General features: G+C 33.7%; 1 protein-coding gene across 1 annotated transcript in view; it reads right to left on the reverse strand.

Moving 5' to 3' along the window:
• Nucleotides 1-5,087: 5,087 nt before the first annotated feature.
• The window catches only part of LOC117113121 (FH1/FH2 domain-containing protein 3-like), a 47,824-nt gene continuing 31,278 nt past the window's right edge, over nt 5,088-21,633 (reverse strand). Inside the window, exons 5-6 of the mRNA XM_033256367.1 lie at nt 6,371-6,446; nt 5,088-5,092 (exon numbers count right to left, since the gene is read on the reverse strand). Of these exons, the coding sequence (XP_033112258.1) occupies nt 5,088-5,092; nt 6,371-6,446 (81 nt within the window). The remainder of the gene's footprint in view (nt 5,093-6,370; nt 6,447-21,633) is intronic.

Consider the following 21,633-nt stretch of genomic DNA (forward strand, 5'->3'; position numbering starts at 1 on the left):
TAACCTGGAGTGGGGGATAGAATTTTCAGGCTTGCCAAGTATTCTTCCTTTTAAAATAAATAATGATGTGGTATATCACACTCTGTACAATTAAGCAAAAGGGGTACGGCAGTGGGACACACAGTAGGCCTACTTTCTTCAAGATATTTGCACAAATTATTGATGCTGTAGTAAGAAGTGATACCACTACTGCGGAGGTCTTCAGATGTACAGGACTTACAACGTAACACCAAATGAATAAAAATTTAAATAGAATATTTACAAACTATGGGTTTCAGAAATCCATTATACTGTGAACGCTATTGTTGTACACCTGTGCACTGTCGGACCTTCCATTGCTTCCCACCCCCAGCCCCCCCCCCCCTGTATTGGTTAAAATGTATTTTTACATGCAGAGCATATCAGTATAAATGTCAACAAATCCACATTATTTTGTACCAAAAATCGTCTTTTTAACCCAAAATAGGCACAATTGGGAAAGACAGTTATGTCAGATTCTGACATATCTATCAGTGAGGTATGTTATTGGTTAAACTATATTTTTACATGCAGAGCATATTAGTTTTAATTTAAATTTCAACAAATCTATATTTTTTAACAAAAAATCATATTTTTTATCTAAAAATGGCCAAATATTGTTCTTTTTTTTAAAACCCTTATGTCAGATTCCGAAATGTTATAGCTATACTATTGATTAGAATATACTTTTACATGCACAGCATATCAGTTATAATTTAAATGTCAAAAAATCTGTATTTTTATGCCTAAAAATCATGGAGGGTTTTTTGGCTTCAGAGAGTTTCTTGACAAGCATGTTGATAAAAGTATATAATTCATAATTGCTTACTTGGTGAAAAAATACTGACCATAGATTCCTCTTTCTACAAGTTGAGTTGTCCAAACAAAATCTTTTATTTTCTTTATATTTTTTCATCTTTATTGGCTTATTTTTGACTAAATAATGATCATATTGATTCTAAACCTATTTGTACAGGCAGATCTTGCAGATATATTTTTTTTTTGGCTAGATTTTCTTGAAAAGCATGTTGATAAAAGTATATCCACCAAAAATTCAAGTTTTGTCGTCTGTGTAACGATTCTTCCATATTTTTACATTAAGGCACTAAAAGCAAATGAAATTTCTTCGCTAATTTTCATCAGTGTATGTGGTTTTTGGCTATGTTCTAAAATATTATACCATGGGGTACCCACAGGGGTCCCAGGTTGAAGAACTCCATTCGCATGAGATTTTGTCGGGAACTTTTGGCCGCCTGCAAATACAACGCGTGTCGCGTTGCAGCCAATACTCAACTACTCATAATATTAAATATTTGATATTCAATGATCACATAGTTAACTTGCTCTTGCTTTCATTTTTATTTACACAATGTAAATTAATACCATGAAATTACATAAATTCTGGAATCTACTATATCTGTACAGTAGGCCTAGTCTATAATATTCATTTATTTACACTTAGGCCTACTACATCAATATAATTAATTACATCAATTTACAGTTCTTTTCTGGCATCTGTTAGTTTAATAATGTATTTAACAGCAGTAGTAGTAGCTTCTTTGCTGCTAAGGGAAGAGTGGAATTTGGATGCAGTTCAATCATGGCAAACAAGTCTGTAAACATAAAACAATAACGAAAATATTATCTCAAAATGTGTGTAACCTAATTTTTTTTCATTCGATAGTCGATAGTCTTGTCTAGGTGTACGTAGCTTGACTTCAAAAACCTTAAATGAGGTCTAGACCTAAGGTATTTTAAGGACGGTTGGCCTAGGCCTAGTCGAGGCCCTAGCAAGTACAGGAAAAATGGCTCGAGGAGATCAATGAAGGCCTGGCGGCTAGGCTTAGGTCTAGGTAGGGTAACGACGAGTGCAAGCCTCTAAACCATCCATTTCCAAGTCACAAAACTGAATATAGAACGTATGATTTTTATCACAATCACATAAAACTGTTTAAAAAGAAGTCAACATACCTTTAAATATCTTTCAACATCGGCCATTCCACCGTTCTTCACCGATATTACAGCATAACCAACAACATGGACCTCCATGCTTTCAAACAGATATTTTTTCCAGAGTTGAGTTCGTTGACCTCGATGGTGCGCCACCATTGGCGAATGTACTTCTTGATGAATTGTGAATTAAAAGCACATGAATTTTACGTTTCTTCGCTGGAGCCATATTTTTACATATTAATTTATAACTATTAATTAATAATTGTGTGATTATTTTTAGGAAACAGCTCAATAAAATTAACTTTATGCAAAAAGTTAGCTGTAGGTCTGTTCTACGGGTTAAAGGGCGTGTTGTTTACAGGGTTGTTTAGATATCAAATCACACTGCATGGTCTCAGGCCGGGCGTCGGAAGGATGAGCGCATCAACTTTTTTAATAAACAAAGTGTATTTTGATTCCATGTTTTCAGCAGCTACCGTAATTAATTGCAAATGCATTATAAACAGTGATGGTAGGGAGTGGAATAAACTTATTTGTGATTGTTTACGATTGTTTTTTAACATCCTGAGTTATGTTTTTTTGCGGTAGAAAAACGTAAGCTTACAGTAGCGCGGTAGATCGTCGCTAAAAACGGTAGACTACTGCAAGTAGCAGTAGACTTGGGACCTCTGTACCCACATCACATGATGTACCTTCAATAGCTGCCAGGATACTGTATATAGACCTAGCTCACGGGCTGTAACTCGCTGTTGGTGCCTCATCCGACATAGCCATTTTAACCTTAATGAACAAAATTTTCATCTACCATATATTATTTGTTTTCAAAACTTACTTTATATACTACAGCACACATATCAAAGGTAATGTAAAATGTATTTGGATTTATATAGCGCTTTATACCGAAGTCTCAAAGCACTTGAGGTGTGGACTAGCTCGTACAATAACTTGCTTTCCTCCTACTGTAAGGGTCTGTTCGTGTCTGAGCTCCCCGGTAAACCGGTACAGCTATCTCTCGTTTGCCCAGAACAGGGTGTGTAGGAACCAGACACTGGGGTAATCGCCTACTCATCTCAAAAGATGTACTGGGTTCCATAAAGTGCACATTTGTGGTATTTGTGTACACTAGTCCTTATCCAAGAAGACTTGTTCCAACACTAGAGCTATAAACAAGCGTCCCATTCGAACCAGCGGCGATATTATGGCTATACGTCGCAGCGCCCCTGCCTTAACCATTTGACTCGCAAAGTATAACATAAAGGAAATTACTATAAAGTCTAGCCTTACCATTATAATATTTAGTGTAATTTGTATTTGTGTACGGTATTATCTCAATATTTTGTTGGTAGAAATGGTGCATGTTGGAAAGTGTAACAGTATTATTACCGTAATATTGCCAGAGCCTGTCTGAAATGGCATTAGTCTTATCACTCTATGTGGTAAAAACCTTACCATGGTTTTACCATATCATTCAACACCAGTCAAGATTCTAGTCTAGGGGCAAAATAGGAGATTGAGAAGTACTGCATGTTTTGCCCATAATATGGCCCAAGCCCCTATAGGGCTCAGGTTTATTTTCACAATACCAATTCACAGACCATTTTTTTGCCTACATACACTACATTCCCATCCTTGATAAGCCCCTTTCAGATAGACGTTGACGCAATATTGCGGTAAGCATGCCAACATAATAACCAGTCTATACCCTTACACCCAGCGCCTTTGTTACCGCAATATTGCAGTAATCTTACACTTTTCTGTCTGAAAGCGTGCTATAGAATGGCGTATTATTGGCGGTTAAAATACCACTGCGCAATTGTTTTCACCTTTAACCTTGTTTGTTTACGCATAAATTCACACGCCGGCTTGATAGCCGCAATATCGAGAATATCGACTCTTTCAGACAGAGCAAGCCAGTAACCGTTACCGCATTATTGTGGCAATATTACTAGGGTTCAAGGTGGCCTAAAGAGCCGGCATATTGGCGTATTGAGACTTTAAGACAGAAACCCATGGTATTGTGCTTACCGCAATATTGCAGCTCTGTCTGAAAGGGGCTTTAGTCTTATCACTTCTTGTGGTGAGAACTTCTGGCATGGTTTTACAAGTTATCACTTAATACCAGTCAAGGTTGTGTCATTTTTCATAATGAAAACAATTTATCATCATCATCCAGGTAATATCATAAATGACCAAAGAACAGCATCCATTATGATTACAGATTAGCCAATACAACCGCATGTGGTGGATTCATGTGAAGAGGAGGCCATGGGTTAGGTATTTTGTAAAACCCAAATATTCACATTTATAAAATTTATTAATTTACAATAGAAACCAACTAACAAATATGTTTTTCACTTAATTATATGATCTTGTTCATTGTTTTTGAAATGGAAATACTGGTATATGTTATTAAATCTAAATTTGAAACTATATACAATTAAGCTAATTTGAAATATTATATTTTTCTCATATCAAAAAAATGTTATCGATTATAGTAAAGTACGTTCTAATTTATAAAATGTTTGTAAAGACAGCCTATTCAAATGATTTACTATTTTCAGGTTAAATATGATTCATGGTTTTTGTTCCTCACCATCACTGACATTTCTTAATGTCTTAAGCACAACTACTGTATTTATTTAAATAAAGCCCTGCTTTGAATAAACAGCCCCTCTACAATTGGAATAAATGCCTCCTTTGAATGAATGTTCTGAGATGTTTAGCTTTCTTCAAAATAAATGTAGACACACCTCATTCCCATTCTATATATATATTTTAATATATATATATATTTTTTTAATTTGTAGTTAAGTTTTTGCTCTCTTTGTTATTTTCTGCTTTTAAAATGTTTTTGTAGATAAGAACTGAACCACTTTGGAAATCAGTACTATGTATTGAAAGTGTATATTCAGTATAAAGAAAGAATAAATAAATAAATAAATTCTTAAAACATTTCTACTGATGTTCTACTCCAGTAGAATTACATTTTATTTCATTTCATTTCGTTTATTTAGTCTAATTTGAACACACAAAACAGTTTCAAACTTGGGAAGACAGGATAACCAAGAGTATACTAAAATACTGTCAAGTGGCTCTCCAAACCGAAAGAGAAACATTTAACCTGGTTGGGAACAATAAGTCTATATGATTAATACGCAATGTGACACTTTGACGGTAATTGTGTCCCACTTTTACAGTGAAATTACAGCATGGGGCATTTATTTGAGTAGGGTATCCAATTTACACCAATCCTTGAATAAAAGAACCTCAAAATCCTTCTTAAATGCCCCTTGGCTTTTATTCAAATAAATAATGGTAATAAATTTCATCACCACTGATATAGAGGGCAGTATCTACATAATACAGTTTATCAGTTTTGTGCTGGATTACCCATATATAGAGGGCAGCAGACATATTTTTTTTTAATTTTTCACATTACTGTGAAGCAGTGGAGATCTTTCTTGATGGTTGAGATGTGCCTTCCAATAACATTATCAAGCCCCTGAGAGATTTTTTTTTCTCACACCTACCAAAAAACCATTTCTCACTCTATAAGCTTTGTTGTGTTTGCAATTTTGTTTTGTTTCAGTTTTTTTGGTTTTTTTTTAATGGAAAGCATACATATGAACTATACTACTACAGTATCAAGGTAAAAGCTTCCTTACAGGAGAAGCTTCAAATGAAACTTACTGATTTTAAAACAGCCCAAAATACTTGCCTATTTTGAAAGTACCTCATTTAGAGCGAAATAATATGATGAGCTGTACTTACAAAACAGTAAGAAAGCAAAGGTACACTTTGACACTACTGTAGTTGAGATTTTTATTAACACAATCTTTTATGTACACTTCATCAAGTGAAGATGTATATGCATAGGAAAGGTTGTGTTAAGAACATCTCAACTAGTCTCAAAGCGTACTAATGCTTTCTTAACGAGTGAAATAATTGTTTTCAATGACAATAATCGGTAAACAGAAAAATTTAGGAGAGGATTACATGAAGACAATAACTCTGATCTTTGCAAACAAGTTGAAAGGGAAAAACATCCAAGGTTTAATGAACAATATACATCCAAGGATGTGAAGAAAAGCTAGCTGTTATGAGAGCTCTTCCATGGTTTAAATAATATTTCAGTGTAAACATCACCAGATAGCCAATCAAACCTTATGTAATTTAACTTTAACTTCTTTCAAAAACACAAGTAAATATATTCTACATAATGCAAAAGACAGTTGTGTGACTTAATTGTGTTGAGAACACCTCTAGAGGTACTGCTCCCAATTGCAGTCACACAGGGTACATTTACAGTACTTTGCTTACGGCTATGCCATCAATTGCCTGCCATCACTTCTTAACCCTCTGGATACCGGATTCTTTTGTAGTGCAAACCCTTGAATACCGGATTCTTTTGCAGTGTAACTAGGTTTTTGCGTTTTTTTGAGTATACGTCGTTCTGGTAGATTTTTGGGAACTTTCTGTAAATTATACAGAAAAATGTTTCTAAAAACAAAGAAAGCTTAAAAAATAAGCTTTCATTTGATGTATAATTTATATTTTTAGGATTTTTTATTCATAATATAATATAATATAATATATATAATATAATAGAAATGACAGAAAATGCTACATACAAATCGTCAGCAAAAACCCCCAAAAAAAAAAAACAAAAAAAAAAAAAAAAAAATATAAAACATTCCTATTCCACACAGTTATATAATTTATTTACCAAACCATCCATTACTATAAGCACGATCTTTCCATTCAAAAGCAACGACCACCCTCACATTTCTAGGCCTAGGCTCATCTTCATCAAGAACATCTCCGCCGTCAGAACTACTTGAAGCCCCACCGTCATCATCGCTATCAGGCACGTCTAAGTCTCGCACAATTCTAAAAACTCACTTTCATCGCTGTCTGAATAAAAAATCAGGTCAATTGCTTCCTCAGCTGTGTACACATTTTGTGCGGCTATTTCGGAAAATTTTCGAAATTAATAACGATTTCAAATTGATATTTCTAAACATTTGAGTTCTTCACAGATTTCGAAAGAAAAAAGCTTCACGCATGCGTGTTCAAAACTTCTGACGTATCGGAGCTAAAATAAAAACAGGAGCGATTTGAAAACCACCTATTTTTTATTCACTAAATTTCGATTGCAGTCGAAAATAGGAATTCTCGGTTTGAGGTCAATTTCGACTACAGTCGAAGACGGTATCTAGAGGGTTAAGTCTTGTAACTTCTATCCTTGAGTGCAATCATTTATTGTGTAATGTAATCAAGTGGAAATGAACCATGTACTTATTGTAAGCCTGTAGAAATGCTTGCATATCTATTCACTTTTCTACCATTAAAAAAAAATAATATCTAGGTGAAAGGTCATGACAATATAGTTATTATATCTTGTTAACTTCTAGTCCTAGAGAGTTGCTTCTGGTGTTATATTGTTCAGAATGAGTATGTTCCTATTTAGTCTAATGGGAAATGTGGTCTGAAAATTCACACTGGATATAAATCAACTTAGATTTATTTTTTTTAAATACCAAAGAATTAAGTATTTCAAAGAAGTTTAAGTTAAAAAAAAAACAATTCAAATACAACAGAGACTGGTACTAAACACAACTTTCATGTTATCACTTATAATAGTAGTGTATTATGTTTGTTTATGCTAGAGTCATGATTTTGTTCATGCAAGAATCACTATTTTTATTATTTTATTATATTTGCTTATATGCTAAAATTTAAGACTCGATAAATGTTACTGGTCTATGTAAAAATACGAAAAATTTAATTGCTTGGCAGATGAATACAAAGAAATAAAATAAATATAAACACATACAATGCCAAAATTTAAAAAAGAAGACAAGATCTGTACAAAATAAAAACATACAAATGACAATGAAAATATAAAGGAAAACTGCAACAAATATTTAAAAGTAATTAAAAACCAGAAAGCGTTTGAAACCTTAATAAAAATGTCTTAGAATTATTTAAAACATCCAAAAAAGTTAAACTATTGAAAATACTTTAGTAATATTATTTAGAACATCACAAATTAACAGTCCTGATTTTGGTCCTAGTAGGAAGAGTCACTATTTTTAACTGTTATGTTTGCTTATAATAAGTCTTGATTATATTCCTAGTAAGAGTCACTATTTTTATCCGGTAAACTCATCAAGCATAAGAGATTCCAAATTCCATGAAAAACAAACATGAAAGTTATTCAGGATGAGATATGCACATAACATTATTATAAACAAGTTACAATTGTCTTCACGTACCCCAAGTACAATGGGTGTGTTGGGTTACACCAGCTAGACAAAGAACAACAGTATCTAGGTTGCTTTCAGTAAAGAGTAACTAATGGATGACTACACACAACAGGCTACCTATAACATTGATTTTAGATTATGGTGTTCTGACTAAATTCATTATAACTGGTCTATCACCTTAATTAACAGTTGTTAAAAATACATGCTCCCTACAGCAGGATCTGTATCATTGAACTTGGTTATAAACTAGCCAACAAATGTACACAAGTTTATAAATTCAAATTCAATTCAATTCAATTCAAATTTATTTGAGCATAATTCAACACATTACAAATAACAAAACAATGAACAATAAAAAGATAATTTAGTAAAACATTTACAGCTCAGGATAACCCAAAAAAACCGAATCGGTTTATTTTTGTTGGGGTCCCTTAAATGAAAACAAATACATAAAAGTTGGTTAAAAACTAAAACAAACATTGAAAATTTATAACAACCTTTAAAATTTTTAAAATCTTTAAAATTAAAAAAAATATATATATAAATAATCACTATCACTACACAACACTGACAATTCTAACTACTACATGCATAGTGCATGTTCCCTAATTTTTTCCATGGCTTCAAATTATTAACATTTATATTCCATAAACTTTTATTAAACAATTGACAATGCTATAATTTACTCACAAATAGTTAGCAACAATAAAAATAACAGCCACATTATTCTTGGCCAGAACTAAGCCAGGACTATTTATTTGAACATACTTTAGGCCTACAGTTGTTACACTTGTCACTCTGACAGTGTGTTTAACAACAATAATTAAATTAGATTATAGATTTTTAAGCTATTTTAGGACATAAAGAATGTTGTTTTTCATAAACACTGGTCTGACTTTTTTCTCCTTTGGTGTGAAATTCCTAGCACTGCAAACATAGATAGGGTTCATCATCTTCTTGTTTATTACAGGCAGCACCAAACTTAATATAACTACTTCATAGCAATAGGGTTCATGACCAATTTATTTACACATTATATCAGGTGTCCCAAGTTGGGAGAAGCTTTGGAAGATCATGGTATGGTCTTTGTGATAATAAATGACATTAGGATTAAATAGTGCAAAATGACTGACTTTCCCCTTCTTCCTTTTTAAAACAGTTCCTCAGTGGATAAATGTCTTTTGCCTAGATTATTATGTGATACTTTTTTTATCTTTAAAGTTCAATTTATTCTGTTCTTCAGTTACTGAATTCTAATTCTCCTATTTTTCCTTGTCAGGAATCCTCATGCCATGCTATGCATTTTTCATACAAAGGCACAATACTTAAATGTTCAATAATTATTTTTAAATGTTTACAAATCTAGTAATCTAAGTAGTTTTGTATAGCACATATAACACCATTCACACTACACAGAGATCCAAATGTGATTTCCACGATGTCATAGAGCAATGAAACAAAAATTCTTATCTTAAGCCAATATACTATGGCGCTCGCTCAGCCATAATATGTCATAAACAAGGCCAGGGAGTTGTTATTTAAGTTGTTTATCAAAATAACAACTCCAGGGCAAGGCAAGCGTGGTAGAACCACCTGGTTTATCGAGTCCATGTTACAATCTTTTGCATCCAGCGCCGACCTCATTCAATAAGATGGCTGTCAGTTGAGTACATAAATTTCAACAAACTAACGAAATCAGAAATCACATGGGAATGGATGGGCCCAAAGTTTTCGCCGCGAAGATTTGGAACAGAATCGGTGCATAAAAATACTTTTTCTTTCAAGTAAGCTTCAGTTCTTTAATAACAATACTAAAAAAATTAGAGTTAATAGGTTTTGGTACTAAGCAGTCTTCCGAAAAATGAAGTTTATTTTAATATCGATCCCGAAATACATGTAGGGCTTAGGCCTAGGCTCTATCTGCACTGCAGGGTATGTACTGTATGTGTGTTGTGTTGGGTGGGCGTCTGTGTGTAGTGGTGGTCGTGACTCTGCGGCCTTAGGCCTAGTTACACACGTATAGATGGAGCCTAGCAAGGCAGGATTTAATGTTTTTTTATGACATTATGTACCTGTTATTATAGACTAGACATATATAAATGCTGACTTAAAACATGTAGTATGATTTACTAACTAAATTAAAATATATATATATTTTTTAATTTTTCAGCAAACGTCTGAATCTTGCAAGTTGCAGTTACCTTGCTAGAATTCTATGTTCTTTGATGAGATGTAATAAATCAGCCATGAACACAATGATGCTGCCAAGAACGCTTTACTAGCAAAATGCTAAATAAATAATAATATTTATAAATTTATATTTTAGGCCAACTGCAATGTGTAAACAAATGTAAAATTGTTAAATAAAAGTAAACAAATTGATGAAAATTGTTGGCCAACCCGAGTCAGACTTTTTGACGTTTACACTAACCACAACTTGGGAGATTTTAACCCGGGTATTGGAAAATCCCGGGTTATGACCGGAATTTTGCTTGCAGTGTAAAGGGGGTATAAGATTTAATTTAAGATAAGAAGTGGAAACACCATTCCAAAACCAATAAATTGTAAATGTTAATATATTTCCTTAAATTTGAATAGCACCCTCATAAGCTTATTAGAAATAATCAACTATCAAACCTGAAATCAATTACTAATTAACGTAAAATTAATACAATTATTTGCACATCATTAATTAGAGAAATGAGAAGCATGCAAATTACAATGCTGTTAAGACAATGAGTAATAGCAAATACAGGCTTCAACAAGTCAACTAATTTCCTTTTCCTTATCAATGGCTTCCTTTGTTTTCTTCTAAATTTCGAAAAGATGGTCTCAAATGAAAGAGACTTTTTCTTAATATTATCTTGTATGTAATGTTAAATTCATTTCAAAAAACCAGTTTTCCAAAATTTGTAATCGGAATAAGTATGGCAAATTGTGCATGTGAATTGATTAATCTGCATTCACTGTAGTAGAGCTGTTGTAAAATAGAATGTAAACTTAGTGGTAGCAATATAATCCAATTTTAGCTAGTTATTTCTTCTTTTTTTTTTTTTTATTGTATATTAAAATGTTTGGTATGTATTAGCTATAACCAATCATATGGACAGGAGGGCAAAGATGAACTTGGAGGCAAAATAATGGTGATGACGTCATAAAAATTTTAGTGAAAGATAAAAAAAATATAAAAATCCGCTCGAATTGTAACTGTTATTAGCATGCATACAACACAACACACCATACTATACAGTACTATGTAATTCTCACGTGAAAGAGGCCCTCTACCGGGCCTTTTCAAAGTCTGTTTTTTATGGCTTCAAACATGTGCATGCCACAAATTTTCATGACGAAATTCTTCCCCTTAGAAGAAACAGTCACTGGTGGGTTGGATGATTGATTGCTAATTGCCTGCATGCTGCCTAAACGGCCTTCACAATGAGTAAACAAGACCTTGGTAGTAGGAGAAAATCGGACACAGTTCAGCCAGTACTGCTCCAATCATGGTCAAATTTCAGAAAGTATACACAATTTCTGAATCTAATGTTATTATTTAAAACAAGTCCGACCATAATGAAAAAAGACAGTAGCTGTACGTCTGTGGATTTTTACTTTTTTTCACAAATTTCGCGAACGTAAAACCGTGACTTGGCGATCGGGAGAACCAGAAAGATGCATCAACATTTTATTAGTTCTCAAAAAACAAAGATGGTAATTTTGGTCATTTTCAATACACATTGGTATTGAAAATGACATGGTGTACTGGTGTTTATGCTGGCCTAAATAAATATAAGAATACGATTCTTTCTAGCCTTTATTCTATTTATTTTATGATCGCGTGGCGTAACAGCAATGTTTACTCACATTCCCGGCTATCCAGGGGCTATTCTACAGCTTACAGTTGATGTATTTCAATCTAGGCTCAGAGAGTAGTAAATCTCTATTTTATAGGGCCTCCGAATCGAGCGATTAATTATTTAGTTGACAGTTATAATTTAGGAACAGAGAATAACTCGCCATGTATTAAAATCAAATGCTAAATTGATTTTATAACTGATATTCTGTATCTTCGTTGCATATGATCTACAGACGATTACTCGCTCTCATGGCCAGTGCACAACGTCACGAACGAACGGGAAGCCCATGTGCTTGAGTTGTGGGCGATTTAGAACCGTCCATTTTGCGGCAGGGTATTCATTTTGTATTATAACTATAAATACACATGCCTAAACATTACCACATTTAAACATGTGTATTAACCATTATAATAAACATGTTTAAATATTATATTAATATTCAAACATGTGCACTAACCGTTATAATACACATGTTTAAATACTATTATAATAAGCTTCACAGGCACCCAATGGTTCGGTCTTGGGATGCCAGGGGTAGGCGCTTTAGTTCAATCTTATTATTTTTGTTTGTTATGCATCTTAATTTTCCCGATTTTTAGGTGTGAACACAATTTGTATTTTCTTTTTAATTATACTGTGGTATAGACAAGAAGAACAATTCCCAGTAAAAAATATTTGCGGGAAATTCAGTAGTTGCTTCTGTTCGTTACGGACTGCCAATGCACATTTTGACATCACACCACACCTAAACATGCGCTCCAGATTATAACTTATTTTTATTGAAAATGTAGGAATATAATGTTAAGAGAGTATTAATTGTTGTAGCCTAGATTGTAGGCTTATTCATTACGTTTGCCGTGCTGACCACTGTAAACGAAATATCTCTTGCTCACTCTAGATCACTAACCTTCCTAGGCCTAACTACAGTACGAAACCTTCGCAGGCCACCGGCAACAGATAATAAATTTTAGGTAAGTAGCGAATCTGTCACCCGATCTGTCACTAGAAGCTGCCTAGCCTACTGTAGGCCTAGGCCCCTCAGACCTAGCTGCATAGGCCTGTAGGCCTAGCCTAGGCCTAGTTTATGCCAGTGTAAGTACCAGTGCAAATACATAGGAATTTGGGTCAACCCGCATTTACGAACGGCTCTGGGCCCGTGCCGTACGTAAATGAGGGGTTCTACTGTATTATGGAGCGGTTTAGATAATCCAAGGTTTAACAATAATAATAATAATACTTGTCAATTTATATAGCGCATAATGTAAAATATCTCTATGCATTTACTTTCTTTTTCTTTCCTTGCTTTACCTTTCCGCTTTCATTCTTTTCCTTTCCTTCCCTTTTATTTTTCCTTCTTAATCTTTCTATTCTTTCAATAACACTGTATTTAGCATAGTATGGCCCAATTTACTTGCATCTAAAACACTTGGAAAAAATGTGCAATACAGAAGGGTGGAAGCACCCACAAGAGACTTAAGTTGTTACTTGTATAGTAATGTAAATTTAGCATCAATACCGAAGAGCCATCGAATATCAATATGATGATTCATTTTTAATTGTTCCTGTAATTGTAAGTAATTTTTTATATATCTTTTTGTATTTTTATGTTAAATCTTGCTGATCTTTTGTTGATTCATGAAGTCAAAATGATAACAGTTTTCATGACACAAGTTTTCAACCATACCGTTACAGCCAGAGGGTGTTGCAGTTCAACTGCATTAAATGTTTGGCTTTATACACTGGGTGCAAATGAAGGCTACAGTAGCATCTAAAATCCAGATGTTTGAGCTACTCAAGCACTGGTTTCTGAAAAGTACCATAGGTACATGCTTATTGAAGCATACTGTACTGTATGGAATACTGTACTACTATGTTACTTCAAATTAAGAAGAAATTTATAGCAGTAAATTGTATGTTATTGTAATTGTAGACATGTAAAAAAGGGTTGATCGTCCTTTCTTTTTTTTAAAGTCAGTAGGTAGGGAGGGGTTTTTTTTTTTTTAAGCTATGAACCACCCTACTGATACATGCCAAGTCTTCAAATCCCCAATGGAGTGCAAGGCCTCATGTAAATGGTGGCTGACTTTGACAGCTCTTCCAGTGTAGCATTTGATCAGGTGGAATTCATACAAACAACTGAAAGACAAAATAATTACCCGAAAAAACAAGCCAAAGTTGAATTATAGGCGGAAAGACAATATTTTTGTGAGTTTGGCGAGAATAAAAAAAAAAATTGGTCTCTTGATTTTGATTTTTTTTTCTAAGTAAGTAGGAGATGATCAACAATTTTTTTTTACATGGCTTTATTGACAACTATGACAAAACTTCATGACAATGCAAATCTTTTTTTTACAAAAGTACTATTACAACAGGTTAAAAAAAACAATGAAACATTCCATTTCAGTAATAAATGTACTGTAGTTTTAATTTCAGAAATACTCACAACAGTCCACTGTTGACTGAATATAACTGCACAACTTGCATTGCACACTACATGTTAAAAACCGTTTCCATTACAAATACTTTTCTTGAGGTTATTCTAGACTGAATAAGCTCAAGACACTAGTATACTTCCTTACATTTAATATCATCAAAAGTAGTTAAAAAAAAAAAAAAATATGCAGTATATATCCTATACTAGAAATTGCAAATTGCAAGTGAAGCTGAACAAAGGGCGGATGAGCTCCTCAGAGTCAACGGCCAACCATTAATTAGTTTAAGGAATAGGAGTAGTTTAGTCTCATTGTTATTGTTATTATGATTATTTTTATTTTATTTTTATTGTTGTTATTTTATTGTTATTTGCTTTTTCTCAGTTGGCCTATATTATTTCTCTGTAAAGCGCATAGGGGCAATGTGCAATATGCGCTATATAAATATAACATTATTATTATTAAGTGCTGCGAAGTACGAACTGCATATAAATGTTCTTCGAACAAAATTATCTATGCGAGTCGAGTGAAAATAATGAATAATAAAAATATAAATAATATGAGACACGACCCATTGTCTACATTTGATCACTTCTCATTTGGTAACAAAGTCGTAATTTTTCATTTTTGTCAAAAAGTGTCTATAGTGGTGAATTATGGTTTAGGTTTTTTTTTAATAGTTTCAAAAATTTCTATTATGTGAAAATGTAGTTGATTACCAAAGGTTACAATTTTAATTTTGAAGACTGCATGGTCTAGGAAGTGTACATTTTTTTATGGGCAAGTTTCCAAGGGCGGGTTTTCTAAGGACAAGTTGACTGCCAAAGAGTGTTGGCAAAATGCAAGCCAGCGTGTTATTTGATCACAAATGCGAGACATCACAAGTGTGAGCCAGCGAGCCATGACATCACGACAATAGATACGAGACGTTTGTGACGGTAGGATGTGTGGTTCGTAACGGTGTTGCTAGGTAATCCAGGTAACTATAATTTGAGCGTGACGTGTGCATAATTGAGGGATGCCTTAGAAATACACCTGCCCTAATTTCATTTAATTAACAATAGTTCGGTGACGTTAATTTATGCAAACATGTGTGATGCGAGTTACATTGTATAGGAAATACAGTTAGGTTGGTCACTGGACAGAAAGATCCCTTACCCGGCGGATCGGCACCATTTGTGTGGAGAGGCATATGTTAGCCAATGCGGAATGGTACTGCGTGTTCTGCGAGATACAACCTGGTAGTCAGTAACGTTGTTCCCTGGTAGATTGGTGTTATACTCTTCATCGTGGTTTTATGGGTATGTTATCATGCCGAGGTGTTAGTCTGTCCAGTCACCCAGGTAATTGTATATATTTTGAACCTGTGAGTAGACTTTTGAATTTATAAACTATTGTATTAGTAAAATGTGGAATAGGTTTAAACTCTATGTATTTTCTCAATGGTTAATGGGTGTGTGAACAGTATGAGTATACCTAGGGTCATCTTGCCTTATGTTATGACATCCATATATATTAGGTATCCCAATGAGAAATTTCAAATTCATTATTGTGAATTCTCTCTTCATTTAATCTTTTGACAACTCATTTTAAAATCGTCTTTTCTCTGCAAATACTTCATCAATATTGTTAAAAAATGCATGTAAGTAAAGAATAAAGCCAGTTCTTTCAAGATATCTTATTTTTATTGACATACATTCACAATGAGTATTTTATTCTCAACATCAAAATCATGTCATTTCATCAAATTTCATGAATATTTCCGGACATATATATATATATATATATATATATATTTTTTTTTTTTAATACCTTGTGTTACAGTTCTAATGTAATCGCTTAGAGGTTGCTGGAGTAGCAAGAATCGTAGCATAGTCTCATCCGTAATTTTCTCGTAGAGTTTTAGCACTGGAGCTACTGGAATATAAACCGTCGTTGAGAACAGAAGTCCGTCCACCGATTATATATGCTCAACAGCGAATTTGGACATTGTATCTTTTCTCGTATAATTATTAACATATATATTGATATATCCCATGTATGGTATTATTCTATTGCTAATCAGAATAATTATTAATGTATATTCATATATTGATATAGCCCATGTATGGTATTGTTCTATTGCTAATTGGAATAATTATTAATGTATATTCATATATTGATATATCCCATGTATGGTATTATTCTATTGCTAATCAGAATAATTATTAATGTATATTCATATATTGATATAGCCCATGTATGATATTGTTCTATTGCTAATCAGATAAGTATTAATGTATATTCATATATTGATATAGCTTATGTATGGTATTATTCTATTGCCGCTCGGAATAATTGTTGATGTGTACTCATATATTGCCTATGAATGGTATTAACTAGCCACTCAGTTATAGTGAGGTATGATTCGTCTTGGTGAACGTAATAATTTATCTTGTGAGATGTTAAAATAGTTTGTTTGGTTCAGAAAACATAAGGATATTTGTTTTGCATAGTCAATGTATAGCACGGGTTAAGTAACCAGAGTATTCATAAGAATATCCATGGTAGATTTGTCTTATGTGGCACGTTGTTCGGCTTGATCAACCGATGATTATAACCATTAAACTATTACATTGACTACTTTGATGCTGTGTCCGGAGTACTTTGTTTTTATTGGCTAGCATCTCTGAACGTTATCTTCCCTTTTTGAACCACTGTCGCTCATGTGACAACGTTACTCGAGTTGTGCAAGGTATCGGCTGAGATTTGTGGAGTACAATTCAAAAAACAATTATAGGTCTATTAATGAATTATTGTGATGTTAAATAGACAATGTTAGCTATCAAGGAGCAACGTTGTTTTTCATTGGGACCTTCGTCTCTTCAAGGTTAGGCCTATACCATCCTAGCTAGTCTAGGCTTAGAGTAGGATAAGGCTAGTGCGACATTACGACGTTAGTCTACAAACGTTGTCTAAAGTAATTGATTTTACCCGGCAGAACGAAAGAAGGAAACTTCGCTTTTCAGTCGTCTTAGGCCCTTGTTTTTTGACAAACAATGACCTTTCAGAGGTCAAATTGCTGTCAAGAATATGAATTGGCTGCTTCGCAGCAAAAAAGAAAAGACTAGCAAGGATCAGGCTAGTTGTGTCTCAGCTGGCACAGAGTTTAACATAATTTCACAGGATTGCTGATCTGAACCAGTCAGCCCAAATAACATCCACACCATTTTTCATGGTTTACACAAAAAATATGCTTAACTACATTACAGTTACTGTAGGTATCCCAATGAGAAAATTCAAATTTATTATTTTGAATTTGTTTATATCCATAGAAATCATTGCACTGATCATTTTGCAGTTTAAATTATTAAAATTCAACACATATTAATATCGCACTTACTTATCAAATATTTCATCAATCTTACTTCAAAACCAAGTAAGTAAACACTATAGCATGCTTTTTCAAAATATATAAGTTTCATTGGCAAAAATTCACAATAAGCATAATATTTTTAACATCAAAGTTATGTCAGTTTTACACTCAAAATAGCTTCATTGGGATCTAGTAATAATAATTCAACAACAATCAGTAATTTACAAGTACGATTGAAAAATTAACCAGATACCCATAATGGCCTCAGTTCTTAAAATTTATATCTATAGATAATATTCACTAATATCTACATAGTAATGTCTGTGAACGCCAAGGTTTCTATGTAGACATTGTCCAATTTACATAATACTTGTGTAAGTTTGCAACAAGCTCTTTCACCTTCTTTAAACAAAGGATGTACTATACTCTAACTGTACTGGCCTTATGGTCTATGATGGTATAGTACCTCTTAATTAAACTAATAATTGTATTTTTATACTACATACATCTGAATGGTTAAGAAGCCGACAATAGAAAGTACTACTGTACCCTATAGGATAGAACTTTTTTGCCCTGTCGCGTAATGTTGCTGCGTTGCTAAGTAATTTATGACATGCATGAAAGGTAAAGGAGGCACGACCTCTACAACACTGAGAGAGATTGGCCCTTTGATCGTCTAGGCCTACTTGGTGTGTACTGTATTATTTTCATTACTTTTTTTGGGTTTTGTAGAAGTTATGTATGACTTGAAATATAAAACAAATATTGACTGCTCTAGATTTGGCAAACGATGAAATCTATAGACCTCAGTGATGTGGCGACTGTAGCACATCACCTCAGGGCAATAGATTTCACCATTCCCCTCATTAGCTGTCAATATTTGTATAATTATCATGTTAATGAAGAACTATTTCAGCTGGATTACAGTTTGTTAATTGGCTTACATTAACAGAGAGTCTACATCAAAAGCAGGATATTCTTTCTGGCCTATAGTAGGCCTCCTTACTATAATAAAAATCTCTGAATTACGGGCCTTCCAATTACGAACTCTCTAGTTTACGAATGCAATTTGTGACATCATTACGAAAGATATTTTTGCATGACAAAAACTCCTGAATTTACATTTCAAATTCTCAAAAATATAAAATGTTAAATCAGCCAAGAGAGAAACAGTTTCATAAAAACCCTGAGTATTCATTTGCCAACAATTATCTCTAAACGGACTTAAGAGGTTCTTCAATATGCCTAAGTATTACGTTTAAATGACTTGCCAATACACTGTCGAAATTCAGCCAAGATTTGATGAATGAACTCTACCAGTGCTAGTGTTGTTCCAGCAAAAATACAAAAGCTTCTGTTTATTTATTTGTTCATATGCTGAAAGGTGATACTCCTGATCAGAGCCGATTGTTTAATAGATTGATATAACTTTATCAATATATTTATTGAAGCTGAAAATTGATTTGGCTTTCTGGTGATACTTGTATTTAGCACAAACACAAAAGATTAACTGTTGGTATTCCAATGAGAAAATTCAAATTTATTATTTGGAATTTTTTGATATATCATCTCACAACTCATGTCACTGACCATCTTGCAGTTTAAAAATCAAAAGGTACGGCCTCTTAAAGATGGTGAAAAAGGGGATTTTTTTTATAATTCAAAACTAACCACAGAAAGGAAGTTCTATTTGCTTTTCTGGGTTATTCGTTAGGGGCCTAAATCTGGTCCCATGTTAATTTGCACCAATATTTCAAGCCTGTTTTTTTGAGAACATCTCCAAAAGTTTTATGCACCGATTATACTGTAAGTCAAATCTGAGAAAGTTTAAAAATGTTTGAATTATCATTTAAAATTTAAATTATATTTTTTAACTAAAATCTGACAATAATTAATGAACTGAAAGAGAGAGAATGACCCAGTACATAAGCCTTAGCAGCTGTGTGTGTTTACAAAAATTTTATCATAATTTTTGCAATCGTAAGCTATAACCTAGTGATTGGGACTAGGCTAATAACATAGCCTGATAACATACAAAAGAAATTACTCCACTAGCTTTAATGGTAACAAAGCGATTATGTTTTGCAATGTGGTTTTCCAAAATGTTTGGCACTCTCAAGGCTTGTAAACTTGAATAAAATTTTCATTTTTTCTCAATTTATTTTATAATTTTGAAAAATTTATTGGGGCCCAGATTAGCTCACCTCTCCTCCTCCCCCACATTCCACCCCCTCTGAATCTACCACTGATAGTGCTTTTACATGTGAGCATAAAATGATGATTATGAATTACTGAAGTGTGGCTATTTCATCAAAGATTATGTTGTTTGATTCAGAGAACTGCTATGAAGAACTTACTATATAGATGCCACCTTGGATTCAATATCATGGCCTGGATAGAACTCTACAACCACAATACTATATAAATCACTCAAACTTAGAGAAGCATCATATATTTAATGATTTTAATATGGATCCAATTCTTGTCTTAAATGTGTATGTTAGGATTTCATATTTTAAATGTAAGCCTATTCTTTAATTTGTAACTTCAATGTAAACCAGAACCCTGCGGGTGTGTACGTTCCTTTGTATGCAAAACTACAGTACAGATAAAAAATACTGCCTGCGTAGCACGCGTAGCTACGCGTAGGATTTGCGTAGCACGAACCGCTACGTAGCCATCGCTATGTGTCGCAACGCGTCGTAATGCGTCGGCTGTTTAACACATTATCAGTCGCCTATCACTGCCTACACAAGATCTGAACGTTTGTCGGAATAGACGTACTGTCTAGTAAAATGAATGTAAAGAGTTTCTTTAATTAGGTGTTTAATATACGATAATCATATGAATGCTTTAACCTGCCTTTTCTAGGCCTAAGCCTAATAATTACCGGCAGCTTCGTCAGTTACCTAAGCCTAGGCCTGCCAGTGCCTACCGACAGCGCGCCTACCGACATTGTCATTGCATTTAGGCCTCGTCCTAAAATAAATCCCAGAGGTAAACAACACGTCCCATCAGCCACTATGGGAAAACGTGCAGAGTGTGCTACCAAACCATCATTGCTATTTGATGTCCGTAGATGATTTAAATACAAATTGTTTCGCTTTTCAACAACCACTTATCTGAAAATGAAGATCACGCCGACTCTGCATAAACTTCGACACCCGCCGTCTTTTTACTGCTGCACAACAAAAAAGCACATTGACACATGGAACCGTCTGGGCAAACCCTGGGCGGTGATTGGTAGTGGAATTCCGGAAGGTTTGTATTTATTAATTTTTTTTTCTATTAAATGTTGGAATGTTAAAATAATTCACTACTACTATTTAGGCCTACTAGAAAACAAAAATTAAGCCTATATTATATTTTCTACATACTGGTCAATTTTATTCAAAAATTATAAAGTTCAGCTCTGCTGAGGCTCAGCTAGCCTAAGTTTCTTTTTCATCACATAACGAAACAGTTTGATCATACTCTACTTTGTCAGTCAGACGCAAGACTTCAAGCCAAGTGATGAAAACTTTGATATATCTCTAATATTTGATTTTAAATACCGTTTAAAACCGCCAAACTATATTCTTCAGATATACATTCACAATCATGTTGCCTGTGTTGCACTGCGTATCCAGCGGATTCACTTTCGTGATGGGACATATTCAGTGGCGTATCTAGGGGTGCGGGTAGGGGCAAACTCCCCTCCAAAAAATACTCGACCCCAGTTGATCCCCCTCAAAAAGAAAATCTCGGGTCAG

The sequence above is a fragment of the Anneissia japonica genome, unplaced genomic scaffold (genome assembly GCF_011630105.1).
Source record: "Anneissia japonica isolate Jap-2015-1 unplaced genomic scaffold, ASM1163010v1 scaffold1812_len1207588_cov181, whole genome shotgun sequence".
Classification (NCBI taxonomy): domain Eukaryota; kingdom Metazoa; phylum Echinodermata; class Crinoidea; order Comatulida; family Comatulidae; genus Anneissia; species Anneissia japonica.